General features: G+C 41.4%; 1 protein-coding gene across 1 annotated transcript in view; it reads right to left on the bottom strand.

Annotated features, from left to right (window-relative positions):
• CAPZA2 (capping actin protein of muscle Z-line subunit alpha 2) overlaps window positions 1-5,352 on the bottom strand; it is a 34,408-nt gene extending 29,056 nt beyond the window's left edge. The window contains exon 1 of the mRNA XM_052789586.1: window positions 5,246-5,352. Within this exon, the coding sequence (XP_052645546.1) occupies window positions 5,246-5,284 (39 nt within the window). The 5' untranslated portion in view covers window positions 5,285-5,352. The remainder of the gene's footprint in view (window positions 1-5,245) is intronic.
• Between the last annotated feature and the right edge of the window lie 11,102 nt (window positions 5,353-16,454).

Below are 16,454 nucleotides of genomic sequence, written 5' to 3'. Positions count from 1 at the left end.
TCAATCTCAAGGGTATTGATGTTTTGGTTTTGTGGGTTTTTTTGGTTTTTTGTTTTTTTTTAAATTAATTCCTAACTCAAGACAACACACTATGATATCTCAGGATGTACATAAAAATCTTAATCTTGGAATTCAGAACTACATGTCAGTCTGAGAAGCACTCCCAACTTCCTCATTCTTATTAAAGAATTTCCTCAAAATGTTTTCAAAGTGTAACCATTGAGTTTAACCTCACCTCTGTAATAACAATTCCTTCCACACAACTTCTGTTACATTTTACTTGTGGAAAAATGTTAACTTTCACAGCTTTGATAATGTGGTAAATTAAACAGAAGATATGCTTAAACAGTAACTGAGTTATTTCACATTTAAGTATTAAAGGTTTTTCAACCTTTCATCAGAACCTGCTACAGCATTTCCAGTTCCATTCAGAATTTAAATATAAACAAGAACCAGAGAGCTCACAAGGTCCTCCTGCTAGACACGTTAGCAAAGCTGCACTTTTAAATATAAAACAAAGCATACACTGATGAACTACAAAGAAAGAACATTAAGGACACTTGCAAAACTTTACCTTAAGTTTACCTTACAGATTACAGTGCAATTATATCCAGAAAAGGCTATCCAAATCCTGCTTCCACACCAACACATCCTGCTTCTAATCATCTATGGTCTCAAAGTCTCATTCAGGGCAATTCTAAAAGTCAGAGTCAGAATTCAAGATCCTTCCAAAATGAATAATTTAGAGCACATGTATTGCTTTAATACCTGTAAAGATTTTTAAAAAGTAACAGGTTTTTTGTCAAAAAATTCTGCTACTGCTTCCAAAGCAATTTCAGGAAAAAGGTTTATATTTGCATTAAGGAAACACCTGAACCTCCCACATTGGTAGGTTTATACATGCAAGTGCGATCTGCTGTCTATGTATTATGTTTTAAAAACGAAGTTAAACACATGAGAATGCATTTTACTGGCATAGACTTTTCATCTCAAAGCACTGACTAAAGAAACAAGTTTTCCTCAAACAATCTGATGGAACTACACTGCAGAGTTTTGTGGGTATAAGACATCCACCTTTATTACTTAGATTTGTAGGTTTTGACACCTAATTTAAGAAGTTACAAAGTTACCCAATGCACCAGGAAATACCTGGAAGCAATGCTGGTTCATTTTCACAAGTGGGACTACTTCCTTCTCATCAGAAGAGAAGTTTTGCTCTAATTACAGCAAGCTGACCTACTGTTAAACCCCCACCTTCCTGAACAAGTAGAACTACTGAGACAGAACCTTACCGAAAGGGGTGTGGTTCCTTTTTTTAAAGTCATGTTTGACAATTCCCATATTTATACACTCAGCATTTTAAGGAATGCAAGAGTTAATTCTGCATTAAAAAAAACCTGATGTGTTATCCTTTCCTACAAGGATTCTCCCCTTTCCTCCCTGAAGGCACCCCGATTTTCTCAGGCTTTATCTTGATATCAACAAAGCTCATTTAACTCCCGTGCTTTGTAGAGAACAGGATTCACATTAAAAAAAAAAAAAATCTACAGTAAACACATCCCTTCAAGTCACCAAAAATGGACTGCAGAACACTAGTTTTATGATTTAAATAGTTTTAGTCTTGCTTTGCATTTGCACTGGGGTTTCTTTTAATGAATATTTACATTAGTAAATGCAACTTTTACAGTAAAATCAGCACCTTCCATTAATCATTGCCTATATTCATGTAGATAAATTGTAGCTTTTATATTCACACTAATATGCTCATTAAAAACATTTTTATATATGCTTATTAGTTTGACATAGCCACAGGTAAGAAAACAATTTCTACAGAAACTGGAATAAAATTAAACTGCAAAAAATGGTTACTAGACTTTAACAAAACTACTTCAAATATGCCGGATAAATAAACAGGTTTTGCATTCAAAACTTGTTAAGTGAGGATGCATTACCCATAAGAAGGGCACAAAAGTGATGACTTCCCATTGCTATCTCCCTTAAGAGTTCAGGGCTTCAAGATTTCCACCTCTCACAACTCATTTTTATTTATAGACTGAAGCAAACATAAACCTACGTTATTCCACCTATCTAAAAGCTTCTGAACTTTCAGTGACCTAGGTGAATAAAGCAACTACAAAACACTGCATCTCACAAAAGCTGTTTTTATTAGCACTGCAAAATCCCTGGTAGTGGATGCTAAAGCCAGTAACTTTCACTGGCAATGGCCCAACTTCAGATCTTTGGATGTACACAAATCTTACACAATGTATTTACTACAAATAGTTCTCAGATGTTGTTAAAAAAGCTTTTTCAAATTTATCCTCACACTTACTATTGTCACTGAAAGATAAGCAAGACTTCAAAAATCTCATGCTAAAATGTGAATCTAAGGAACAATACTGGGTTCAAAACCAGTTACACGATCTTCAATATTGAAATTGTGTTCTTTCTGGCAACCGGCTCTTCTCCCTCCTTGGTTTTAGAGCTTCATCACTTGAACTGTAACTCTCCGTTTTGCCACTATTCCAATCTATGTCCTGTCTGTATTCTCAATTACGCTAAACACTGCAAGTTTTAAACCCAAATTATGTTAGAGCTAAATACAGCCATCTTACACTGACTACTAGATAGTAACAGGAATATATAGCCGCTACAAATGGAATTGCTTACTGCCTTTGCAACACTTAAATCTACTGACTATACATGAAGACAGACATGAATCAAAGATCTTTCAGAACTTGTCTTAGCACTACATCACTTGATCTCCTATGTACTTATGCTTTTACAGCATTATTACAAGTCTGGTACAAAAAAGTTCTGTCATTTTGTTCACCTTCTTCCCTCCTTGAATTTCAGCAGTTTTGACCAGTGTTCTAGTTATGTCTCTATTGAAACTGCCTACAAAACTATACCACCACCATCATCTGTGTCAGCCTTCAACACTATCAGTTCTGTATCATGGGAGAAAAGTATATAAAGGAGCAATGTGATTTATTCCCCAAGAAAATGTATGTTTGTCTGTCTGCCTCTACCCCTACATTTATTTATAGTCCCAACTGGATGAGTGAGAAGGGTGTGCTTTTCAAATACTGTCCAGCTGATTTTTTTTTTTTTAGCTCAGTAAAACTGAATTTTTGAGATAACATTTTTACTGTAAGATGATAGCACAACTTAAACATATCAGAATTAAAATCTTAAGGCATCACAGGATCTGCATGGATATTTGCCTGCTTTTCCAAGACTTTGCAGTGTTGCCTATCTTTGCTTTATTAGCCAATAAAATATGCTGCCAGGCTTGGAAAATTCCACTCATACAGGACAATCAATTTTATACGGGACTGAAGCAGATAAAGGAATCAATTGAAATTTACAATGGAGGAGTGTTGATTCTATTCACTTGTACCGAGGCAGGAAGAGTCTCTAGAGGGTCTGCCCCCATTTGGGGAGAAAAGAAAAACTGGAATTAATGGATAGAAGAAAGTTCAGAACTTAACTCCATCAGTCACAAAGGCACAAGCAGCACTTCTCAAATCATACAGAGGCAAGATAACACTGTCACTGTGTCTTTTATTATTTGACAGGACCAGAGGCAATGGGCAGAAAACAAAACACAGGAGGTGCCGTCTGAGCGTAAGGAAACACTTTTTTACTTCAAGGGTGACCCAGCACTGGCACAGATTGCCCAGGGAGGTTGTGGAGTCTCCATCCTTGGAGATTTCCAAAAGCCATCTGCACATAGTCCTGGGCAGCCTGCTCTAGATGACCCTGCTTGAGCAGGGGGGTTGGACAAAATGACCTCCAGAGGTCCCTTCCATCCTCAACCATTCAATGACGCCAAGATAACTTGTAGTCTAAGTATTTTCAAGCATCCCCTATAGGAACAACATACTGGATTAGAGTTACTTGTATTTTCTATAAGGGGCTAAAAGAGTCATGGATTACCACATATACTTCTTGATTACATTACTACCTGTACCAACAGAGAGGTGGCATTTGAATGTGAATTTAGAGGAGGGCACAGTCTTAAAGCCTCTTGGGAAAAAGATAGTGAGATCCTGGTGCTATGCATCTCTTGGTGTATCAGTGCATCTCTAATTCTGAAACCTGGCCCTGTTAACCTCAAACACACAGGAAATCTGCCTTATTGTAACTACTGAGACATTTTAGACATCCTTCTTCTAACTTCAGAGAAGTTTGAAACATCACTTATTGACGTCTCCCACATTTAAGTCATCTCACAGCTTCCACAGCCATGAAAACCTACGTTTTTAAAGTAAAAAATGAGTAATACCGTGCATTACATAAAGACATGAGCAGTGCACCAGCACCATGTACACAAAACACCACACCCTAGCTCTGAAACAGGCAGCTGCCATGAAGGTGGATCCCATAGAGGAAGACAAGCAGCACTAATAACTGAGGTCTTACAAGACACCCCGGTGATTGTGACATTTTTCTGGAAAAATCTGCCTTAAATCTAAGAAGTTTCCAGCTGCCATAAAGAGGGATTACACGTACGTCTCGTTCACACAGACCCCCTGCTCCTCGACCTTACACTTCCCCAATTACTGCCCCCTAATAGGAAGCAGAACAGCCTTCCTCGTCCCCACACCCTCCCCTCCTCTCCTCTCCGAAATCCCCCGCACCCCACCTCCTCCCGGGGCTGAAAGGGGCGGCGATGGCCAAGGCCGGCCCCGCTCTGGCGCCGGGGCCGCGGCACGCAGCCCCTGCGTGGAGAGGGCAGCGCCGGTGCTGTGGAGCAGCCGGCTGGCACCGGCAAGGCGCCTCGGAAACGGGAAGCGGAGATGGGGGAAGGGGAGGGGAAGGGAGAGTCGCCGTCGTCGTCCCCCCCCCGCGCCTTTTCTGCCTCTCCCTACCGTCCGTCCCGTCCCCCCTCCGCCCCGCCGCGCACCGGGCGGAGGCGGCGGCACGCAGCGGCCGTGCCCGCCGCCCCGGCGGCAGCGAGGAGCCGGCAGAGCGGCCGCCGCCTCCGCCGGACACCGGGCCCCGCCCCGCGCCGGGCCCGCACCGTACAAGGAGCGGCGGGAGATGCGCCGGGGCCCTTCCCCCGGCCTCCCCGCCGACCCTCCTCCCGCCCCCCTGACTGACAGGCCCGGCCGCGGGGCGACGGTAAAAATACGAACCACAGGGCGAGGGCCGAGGTCATCCCCGCGGCCTCCCGGCTCAGAGGGCCGGGAGACAAAAGGGCGGCCCGCCTGGGCGCAGCACCTCCACCCGCCCCTACCTTCTCCTCGTCGGACAGCTGCTCCTCCAGGTCCGCCATCTTCCCGTCTGGCTCCGGCCGCCGCCACCGCCCCCGTCTCCTCCCTCCCAGGCAGGAAGGGCGGGGCTCCCCCCCCCGCCGCTCCTTGCGCGGCAGGCTGGGCAGGCGGCGTCTCTGCGCATGCGCTCGGCGCGGGGCGGGGGTCCCCCTGTGGGGAGGTTACGGGGGGGGGGGGAGCGGCGTGGCGGGGGGGGGGGAGGTGTCCGTGTCCGTGTCCGTGTCCGTCGGTGGCTGGGTGTCGCGGCAGAGGGAGTCGGGGGGCGGGGGGGAGCGCGGCGGCAGGGCCTGCTGCGCCCCTCAGGGCGTCTGCTGAACGAACAGTAGGGGCTCCCATCTCTGTTTTGGTAGCAAAATGAGCCATTTAAGTAAGATCACTGGAAATGTGGGCAGACGGAACTAAAAATTGCTAGGTTTCAGGCATCCGCCTGGCAGCATGCTCAGTGGGGGTTAGTGGACGCGGGCGCTGGGCGTTTGGGCGAGGGCGAGTGCCGGCGGGCTTGTCTGGAGCAGCCGGCAGCCTGCTGGAAGAGATTTCAGAAAGCTCGGTTTGAGGCCGGCAACGGAGACTGAGGGAATAGATTGTGTGAAATTATTGGTACTGTAGAAGATTGGACGTGGAAGAGGAAGGTGGTCAATGGGAGGAAACAGGAAAATAAAGAGATGGGAGATTTTTTACTACAAGAGTAAGAAAGTGTCAAGAGTGTCTTCAGCCATGTGATATTGCAGGTACACAGAGGGGCAACCGAGATGACGGCTTGCAAGGGTTGCCTGGAAGAAGACAGAGCAGAAGTTTTGAGGAGAACTGGGATAGAGGAAAGACAACATTTGTGTAGCTCGAACCATGTGAGTTTGAGGCCAGTGAAATTGTGTGTCTTCTTCCAACAGTGACCCAGGGGCAGATGCCCAGAGAGTGGTGAGAGAACAAGGCAGTCAGTATGTGTTGGCACTTCCTGGGAATGCTTCCTCCCTCCCTTCCAGCCAGCCGTGGCGCAGATGATGGTCATCCTCCTCCGTGACTTCATTCCAGCGAGGATTGTTGAACTATTCTTCAAGGGTCAGGTAGACAGTGGGAAGTTTTGTTTTCTTCTGGGAGCAAAGTCAGACTGGGAAAACAGATAAGCTGGAGAAGCTGCTTTGATAATGATCTGTTGTGGCAACAGTGAGACAATTGCAGGCTCCATTCTGCAGAAGGTGAAAAACTGCAGAGGCCTAAAAAGGAAACCAAAAGAGGAGTCAGATGACCTTTTTGAGAAATCCTTCCTGTTCCTGGATCAGTAGGAAAGAAGTAGAAATAAATAAGTAGAAAGAACATGGGAAATACTGGTCTTAACCAAGTAGAGTGTTTGGGGTTTGTGGAACACTGGGATAAAGTCTGAATAAAATTGGCTGTCTGTAGGCTTCATCTCATTAATATCGGTGCCAATTCCTAGGATGATACAAGAGCAAGAGCAGCCGAGAGAACAAAATAAATATCCTCATTCCACATTCTAAAAAAGGACAACTCTAAAGCATTATGAAGTAAAACCAAATGTTATATTGTTTGTAAGGGGTACATCTTTCAGATTACTGCGTATTAATGTTAGGAAACTCAAACATGTAAGACAATTTGGAACTTGAGAAAGATTATATGATTAGTATAACAAAGTTAGTGGGCGGAGTCTTGTATGATGTTGAAATTGATGTATAGACCTCGTTCTTCAGGATGGAAAAGGTAAAAAGGCTGGTGTATTATGCCAGAGTGGCCATTAGCTGTTTCAAAGTCAGAGAAGTTTCAGAAGAATAAGAACTTAATTTTTTATACATTAAAGTTCTAATTCATTAAATGAAATATGGTCTGCCATGGACCACCTGATCTTGCTAGAGAATAAGTTGAACTTCTTAATGCTCTGTTCCTAATATGTGGGAAGAATAGCTTTTATTGTTACTTCAAACTGAAGGAAGTATGGTGGAGGAATTGTATGTCTAGTGATAACTCTTTGGTAACATTTAAAAAATATGTTTTCTTAATGTCCAGCACAGTGTACTTCAGCCCAGTTATAGTGGACAAAGAAAAGCTGATCATTGACTGGAAAATCATAGGTGTCAAAAACCATCTCAGTTGGTCGTGATTAGTGGTATGAATGTAGCCAGCTTCTAGCCAAAGGATCTGGTTATGCTGTAGAGTTCATTCACATCTGTCTTTCTTGCGTAAGTATTTGTACGCAGTGATTAATGCTGTCCCATGCAGTATAGCAAAATATTGCCAATATCTGTAGAATTTCTCAAGGCTGTCATTCTAGCTTCCCTAACAGGACTGTTGCATGGAAATGAAGGAAAGTGATATTGGACAAGAAGTTGTTACAGTCAAATGGATACGTAGAAATTACAATGGCACCAAAAATCAATATATCAACAAAGGATGAAAATGAAAAAGAGTCAAAATAATGAATGTACAAGTTGGACAACGTGACTGATTCAGGAAAGTTGAAGAGAGATTTAAAATGCCTGTAGCCATGGAGGATCAAGATAACGGACAGTAGTTTATTCATGTCAGGAACAAAATAGAGGACAACCAAACAGTGTTTAATAAGGCCATTGCTAGATGCAGAGTGGTGAAGTGTAGAGCAGAAAAGGTACATCTAAAGGATATTTGGTTTTAGAACATCTCACATATATTATTTGGACTCAATAATAAAAGGTAATGGTCTGTAGCAGGGGAAAGCATTGTGCAACATTGAGTTTCACATGACAGGACTTTATAACTTCCACCCAGGAGTCTTAAGGGTAACTAGCTGAGGAGGTCTGTGAAATGCTCCTGTTAATTTTTAACACACCTTGGGATTTGCCAGCTAGGGGATGTTGCTTTATTTAATATGTATTAAGAGGATAGTTCAAAAAGGTAGATCTTACCAGATAAACATTATATAGTTTTCTCATAAGTTAATGCATCTATTTGTTGGATGTACCATGTTTACACCAGTTTTTTTCTTGAAGTTTACTGAAATTCGCATGATGAAGTGAATGATTCAGAGGAGGACTGTGTAGTCATCGTAGATACTAATGGGAACCTTCTGCATACTACCCTGGCAGGTGCTTTACGGTGACCTTAGGACTTAATGGGAAATGAATAATCACACAGAAATAAGTACTGTTCTTGCCCTGTGACTCAGTGTTTTGGAGTGCTTGTGTGTCTTTTCAGGAAGAATATGGAAATTTCAGGGGGAATTTAAAGGAGGTCTAAAAATGGTCCTGAAGATGCAGAACAAATTTCAGGATATGAGGCTTAAGAATGTCAAGACTAAGAAGTGACTTAGGAAATAGCAGTGATACCTGAGTTAGTTCAGAATTTATATGCATTTTATCTGAAGTCATACATCTTCAAATCGAATACAGCCAATTTCCAGCCAGTAAATCTTCTCATGCTATAAAATTCACCCACATTAGTGATCTTTTTCATGTGCCAGTGTCTCTACACATTGATCAAAGGATAATCTGCACTACAATCACATACAGAACAGCAGAACATCCTATTGCTAACTAGCTAGCTCATGTCTTAGTAGATGTCTAGTCCCAGTACATGAAGCTCACCGTGGGCTAGCAGATCTATCTGATGAGCAGTGTGTGGTTTACTGTTGCAATGAGAGAAAAACAAATGAATTAAAAAAAAAAAAAAGCACAGCTATTGAGTTCTACTTCATCTAATCGGACACAATAGAGCTGCCAATCAAGTTCCTTGCTATTTTGCTGTACTGCTGCTGTCATTTCTTTCTGTATTGACTCTGTAAGGCCAGACCCCTGGCTCTTGAGTAGCACTGGGAGGAAGGGCACAGCAATCCTTACTGCAAGGTCTCCCTGAAGGGCTGTCAAAATGGGTTCAGAGAAGTGCAGTTTCTGTGCTAAAGCCATCCAGAAGACGGGCGAGGAGGCAATGGCACATAGGTGTTAGCACAGCACAATTCCTCTGTCCTTCTGCACTGGCCCCCAAGATTGAGATAAACGATGCAGAAAAAGATAATTACATTTTCATTATTCTTATTCAAGACAGGCAATTGACATTTGACCTATTGCGTCTGCTCAGAGGACAAATTGATGAGAGGTGTATTTGGTGCTTACTTGTTTAATCTGGAGGACGTACTACACTGTTTCCTAGGACAAAGGTGGACTCTGGCCAAGCTCTGAGCCCCGCTCGGATGGTGCTCCTGGCAGTGGGACAGGAGGAGTGCCCAGAAAGGTGTGGCGGGCTGTGTCCCTGCTACCTGCACCTTTCTGTGGGAAGCGTCTCCCTGAATCCTGATACCTGATGGTATAAATCCTCACATTCCTGTGGGTTGGTGTGAGGCATACTCCAGTTCCCAAGATTCCCAAATATGTATCAGATCTTGGGGCCTTGGGAATTGCCCGCCAATTTGTGTCCTTATTTTGGCGGAGTTGGTGTTTGCTAACCTTGCAATTTGCTTTTATAGAACCTTAGCGGCAAAAGCAGATAGGTTTGTTCTAGAGAAGTTGAATGTTATATCCTTAAAACAGTGTTGTAAAGAAAGCTGTGACAGGAATAAAACTCTAATAAAGTGCAACTGTAGAGCAAACCTGAGAGTGAGCTTTCTTCTTAGATAACACTTGTGATCTTTTAGGCCACAACAGACATTGAAGAGAATGACTCAGTAGCCCTTCACCTACTGTGGAAGTCCCATTTAGAGTCATAGAACTGCCCACATTGGAAGGGACCTTGAAGGATCTTCTGGTCCAACCTTTCATGGGAAAGGGAGCATAGGTGAGATTATCTAGGGCCCTGTCCAATTGCATCTTGAAAACCTCCAGTGATGGGGACTCTACCACTTTGCAGTTGTTCCAGTTAATGATTGTTCTCACTGTAAAAAATGTCTGTCTTATGTCAAGATTTTTGTTGATACTTTAGAATTTACTGTCCTTTGGTTTCTTTGCTCATGAAGTTCACAGTCTTGCTTACTGTGGCATTTTTAAGATTGTCACATCATTCGTTATGCTTCACAACCATAATATTTTTCCAAGTTTTATTAATTTTTCACCATATTTTGTGATTTTCATGGAGACTATGCATGTCATAATTACTTAGATGACAAACTCGATATTTAGAGTGGGGGTTTTTTTGTCAGTTTTAGGGGCTTTTATTACCACATTTACCCTAGAAGCTCTTTTTAGGTTCATTTTAGGACTGCATTCAGATCTTATCCAGACTTGCTCTGTGACTTCCTACTCTGTTTCTATTCTTGGGAGTTTTCTCAACTTCTTTCTCTACCTCATCCTCTCCAAGAATAGTCAGCTATATATCTTGCCTTATGCAATTCAAATTCAAAAAGTCTTGCATTTGCCTTTCTTTTGACATGTACCTATGCTTTAGGAATTAGATACTCATGTTGTTTCTTAGAGTTATCTTAAAATGCAGGCAAGTAGTTTACTTTACTGATTACAAGAAGATTTAGTTCTCCCATAAATTGAGGTGCTTTGAAGCAGATATACTCTTTCAAGAATTAAGAGCAGGATTATTTATTTGTGATACAGAATTTTTATTCAAGGTTGGGAACGCACAGAAGTAGGCTGAAAAAGAGCAAGTGTTGAGCATTTTAGAGGAAGGCAACCAAAGGAAGGAAGTACACCTATGTCTTGTTGGCTGCTACTCCTGCTCCAGCAGAGATAAGGAGGTTGCAGTTCTTTGAAGGCAACGGGCAATAGTGCATCAGCATCTGCAAAGAGCTGAAGGCAACAAGAAGATGATAAGGATGAAGTGCTGCATGCTAAAACATCTACTTTCGGTTCTAGTCAGTCCCAAGCTATCTTTTGGAAGGAGCAATGCTTATATAATCCAAATTATGTACAGATTTTCAGAGGTGCCAGAAAAATTCATGTTCTACTGATTCTGAAGCCTGTAATCTATATACATGGGGTATGTGTTGGTAGGTTTCTCCTAACATGTTTGTTATCTTTGCTATCTTAGTATGTTAACTATTTAAAAGCCACAGCTTTAGCTTTTAAAATGTTGTCTCTACCTGCCAACTTCTTTTCTTCACCTGCCCTTTGTCTTCCTTAGTGTACTGTTTGATAAAGTTGTCAGACTTGCAAAAGCACTTAATCCAAAATTCTGTGATAAAAGAATCCTGATTTCCTTCTGAAATGTAAAATGAAGTACTGTCAAGCAAAGAAGATTAGTGACTGCTTATAAAACATCCTTCATTACAGAATATCTTCTCTCAATGGTAGTTTATTCTGATGCAATGTAAGGAACAATAGTGTAGTAAAAGTGCATTCTAAAAGTATTCTTGAGGTTAGCAGTGCGTGATGGATTGCCAGTACTGAGCAATTTTAGGGGTTTGAATTACAGCACTGGAGTTTTCAGGAAAAATAGGACAAGTAGAAAAGTTTTCTCTAGCCTTGTTTACAGCGTCTGTGGAAAAGTTGCTAACCTAAACATTAGTCTGTGCTATAGTGATAAATATTTTATTAATAAATTATATCATAGCCATGTGCTGTGACGGTGCTTTGGAAAGAAGAGTATTAGCATGTCTATTTTACAGCCTGTTTTTCAAAGATAAATAAATTAGCTATAGACAGGTATAGCTAGAGGGTTTCAAGGAGAACATTTATGAATTGCAAGCAGTTCAAAGAATAATCAGGGACTGGAAAATGTGAGCAATCCAGTCTAGTTACTTTACCATCAAAAAGCTTAAAGGTTTGTGAGTACTTATTGGGAAATCAGAAAGTTGTTAATAGGATGTTTTGATGTATTAGGATATTACAGGATTCATAGCCAGAAGTTAGGACAAATTCAGGCTAAAAATAGACTTAGTATTAATAAATAAACTTAGTATTAATTGTCAGAGTAGTTGACTATTGGAGCAATTTAACCAAGTCAACACTGGCACTAGCAATTTTAGAATAAAGATTGACCATTTTTCTAAAAGATAGACTCTATGGCCTGTGTTGCAGAAGAAGGTAGCAAGGAAGATCTTGAAGCAATCCTCTCTGACATTGTATGGCATGATTCTCTGAGCCCTTTTCTTGTTCAGCAACTGGTGGAGAGAGACTCAAGTTGAGAATGGAAGTGGCTCCATGGAAGAGCCAAAGAAGAGAGAGTATAGTTGGAGCATAATGAACTGGATCCAGTGAGGATGGAATACAGAAGGGGTTCTGGCTTTTAAAAAGGAGTGAAGAAAAAGTACCAGGGAAATTACTGAGGTTAGAGTGGGTATTAATGAAACAGGGGTATTAATGAAGACCAGGGTCAAATAGAAGGTCTGTAAAAAGGTTTAGCAGAGTATTTGAAATGGGATTATTTGGGGAGTTTTTTTGATACTTATAAACACCTGACTCTGAGCTGGTGACCCTCGGCTCCCATTACATCAACAGGGACAAATAAGCACTCCAAGGGTGAGATTCATCTGACCTAGTTAAGACGTCTGTTTTAGGATAAGATTATTGGCTGTAATGAGGTGGCTAGTTCAGACCCAGCTGTCTAAATATTAGGTGCCTGTGTTATGACAGCCAAATCCCCTTTCAGTGTTAGAAGATCAAAGGGCAAGAAGGTGATGGACCAAGGAAGGGTGACAAAGGCTAAGGTTAAAACACAAAGGACGGCTGAAGTTACAAGGCTAAGGGAAGGGAGAAAGGACTACACCTGTAACTCAGCATTGCTCTGTGCTCCTCAGGGAACCTGTACTCAGGGAGGTAAATCGCACACTTACCCACAAAGGACTTTGTACCATGAGGGCTCTATTTCTGTACTGCCTTTATTGCATCTCCTACTCCGACATCAGGAATGTTGTATCAGTAGCTATTGATAATACAGAGATAGAGCAGGATTAGGATTAACAAAGGGAGAGGACAGGCTGGGGATTAGGAAGCAGGGGAGAATCAAAGTGTAAGGCTTCTGCACTCCTTAATGGCTGAAGAGGGCCTTTAAGATAACTGTGTGCCTCATGATAGCTCTGAGACTTCTCCAACCTGAACCAGTCCAGATCTCCTTTGGTGTACATCATTTGTTTGCCTTTGCTCTGTGCCAGGATAGATTGGAAAGAGAAGGGAGGACCAGGAGAAAGCAACAATGGTGCTAGAAGAAAGCAAAGGAGCTGGAGCACTGCTCTCCCCAGCCTTTAACTTGTTACAGGGATAGAGAATTAACTCATAGGAATAGAGGAGCCACCTGATTTTGAAAAGCTCCATGAGAAAACACAAGAATTCCTTTCCTTCCCTCTCACTGAGCCTGGTTCCTGTTTATATTTTTAGTTACTCCTTTCTGAAAAAGGGAAGTGTAGTCTTCTAGCTGGATTTATTTACTTTCATTTTAAAGGAGACATTGTTTGGCAATTTTATTTTTCAACAGGAAATGGCAAATGTGCTGATTTGTTTAATGAAGTTGAGATTCACTAGAGGAGTCCAAATTCCTTTTTCTTTTACTCTCTGTAGAACTAAATGTCTTATGAAGATAAAATCTCAATAAAGGTAAACCATGCAAGCCGATGTGACTGAAGGGCTGAGAATTTCTATGCCTGTGTAGAGAAAAATGCCTCAGAGACATTGGTGCTTCATGCTGCTTAACAGTGGTGTGGGTCCTTAATTTTTGATCTTGTATCACATATGAGAAAAAGTAGTAGGAAGGGGAGTTAGGATTTTGAAGTAAAGCAATGTAATTTCATTTTTTACTGTTTGGCCCCCGGATGATGCACAAAATATTAGTACTTGAGTACACTTGCTTCTGACTTCAGTAAAAGTCCTTACATAACACAAGTAAATACTTGTGAAAATTAGGACAGTGTCTGAATGCTGATGTGGGAACATAACTTCAGTCTTCTGCTTTTGAAACAGTTGCCATGTTGTGTATTGATAAAATCACATTAATCTATTAAAAGAGGCTTGCATATTTATTTATTTATTTATTTATTCCTTTATTCTGCACTGTTTAATGGAAGAGTGGCACAGATGGTGGTGCAATTTGCCTATAGCAATCATGTAAACCCTGTCCTGCAGAACTCACCTGTGGCCTTAGAGCCCAAGATCTGCTACCTTGGGAAATCTGTCATTTCTTATCTCTGCACAGGGACGCAGTGAAACCACCTTAGATGTAAAAGAAACTGAGGAATTTATCTTACCATTATCCTTTAGCAAAAGTAGTTCTATATATGACTGTAATAATTGCATTGTTCTCAATTTACTGGTGCTCTAGAAATTAGTAGGTCTCCATCTGACTACAAGAGAGCCAGGATTTCACCCACCTGGATTCTGAAGTTGATGTTGACCATGGGCCTTTTTAGGTAAGATTAAATGATTGGGAATCAAGGGAGGAGGTTACAGACAAATGGGCAGTGTGTCTGTGGGAGGGAATGCCAAATTTTATATGTCTATACATTGTCTCAAGATAGCATTTATCTTGTTTGACTTCAAAAAATCCTATTTTCTTATTTTGAGACCTCAATTTTACACTTAATTGGGTTATATAATGATACAGAGGTCTGTTGCAAAGAGCAAAATTAATACCAGAAGCATAACAAAGATTAATGCAGGAATTATCCATCATTGTATTTCATGCTTGTTTTGTACTCAGCTGTGATCAGCTTCATAGGCTTCATATTGTCATCTCTTTTTTCAGTGGTTTACAAGGAAGAATTCCTGCCTCCTCCCCCAAGCGTTTCCACTATTGATTGTCTCTATGGGAGTGGGATTTTGATTAGGTTAATAATTCTGTATATTCCTGACAACTTTTTAAAAAGGGAAAAAAGATGGCTTTTTTGTTGCAGTAGATTGGGATATAGGGATAGTTGGTCAAATTCTCCCTCAACTGGCATGAAAGACAACTGACAAAAGTCTAATACAAAACCAGAAGAAATACATCTCACCATAAGGCACCCCCCCACACCCCGAAGTAATCTACTGGTTAAGAAGAACAACTCAGAACAAAAGTAACACAAAGATTAAAGGTCAGGTTATACTACTTTCATTTCTCCATGTTCGAGAAATACACAGAGGAGTAAAACATTATGCTTACTCTGAAAAAACTGCTGCCATTTTCCTCTTTGTGGCCCTTTAGCAAGCATTTTGTGTGAACTAATTGGGAGTGGAAAAAACTAAAACCAGAACTGTATTTTGATAGTAATTAATAATTCACTAAACAATTTCAATATCTAGATGAACTATTTTGAACCAAAGAAAATGCTTTTGATCCTGGAAAGGGAACAAAGTTTTATTCCACGTGTGCTTTAACCAGTTTTCTAATTTTTAGAGAATTGCATCTGCTATGTATCTTTGCCTGTTTTAACTCCTGTTGCTGCTGTTGTAATGATATCCCTGACTGATACGGATCATTAGTCTGACAGAAGGCCTCATGTACTTTCTTTCCAGATGGTAAGCTCAGGCTTTTGCAATCTGTGGAAAGTTAGTGCAAATACTGTGCTCCACTTCCTTTCTCACCAGAAGATTTTGAACTTCTGGTTTTAGTCTCTCATGTCAGATCAGGATATACAGCAAAGAAAGGAGTCTCATCCCTGTTGTGATGAGTAGGATGAGGTGACGAAGAGATACAAACAGAAGTGGGATATCCAGATACATAAGATAACAGCATCTAGTGTGATGGAGAGGGCTCTGTATTCTCACTACTTTTCAAATTTTTGTGGCCCTCAAGTCAAAAGTGATTTTTAGGGAAAGAGGCAAAGGAGAGCAGCAAGGAGCCTTTATACATGTTTCAAGTGCAACACAGGAGAAGACAAAAAATTTTCTTGAAAATTTAACGGTGGCAGGATGTGAGACTTTGATAACCTATGAAAGACCTAGAAGGAACGATAATAGGCAGGAGGTGGTGAGACACAGATGGACCACTGGTTTTGTGTGCTGCTCGCCAACATGGCGACATGAAAAGCTGTTTCTAAACCTAGTTGAGCTTATTTGCAGACCTGCTGTAACTGAGTCCAGCTTCTTCATGTGACCTGTGTCCTTGCACAGCACTGGATGTTGTTTTCTGACTGTTCCCTTGTGTAGCACGTGATGGTTGGACCTGTATGGGTTCATTTGTGGTAGTTTTTAGCTCTTCATTGCTACTTGTTTCTGGGTTTGGCCTCAGATTCTTTTTAGTCACAGTCTTTTCTTGGCTCTGACTCGCACCAGGTTGCTGCTGCCACCATTGCTCCCTGCCTTGTTTGCTGGGACTTCTCCTGTGATTCAGGGAAAAAAG

Source organism: Harpia harpyja, chromosome 6, assembly GCF_026419915.1.
Source record: "Harpia harpyja isolate bHarHar1 chromosome 6, bHarHar1 primary haplotype, whole genome shotgun sequence".
Lineage (NCBI taxonomy): Eukaryota > Metazoa > Chordata > Aves > Accipitriformes > Accipitridae > Harpia > Harpia harpyja.
This window is presented reverse-complemented; position numbering and strand designations above follow the sequence as displayed.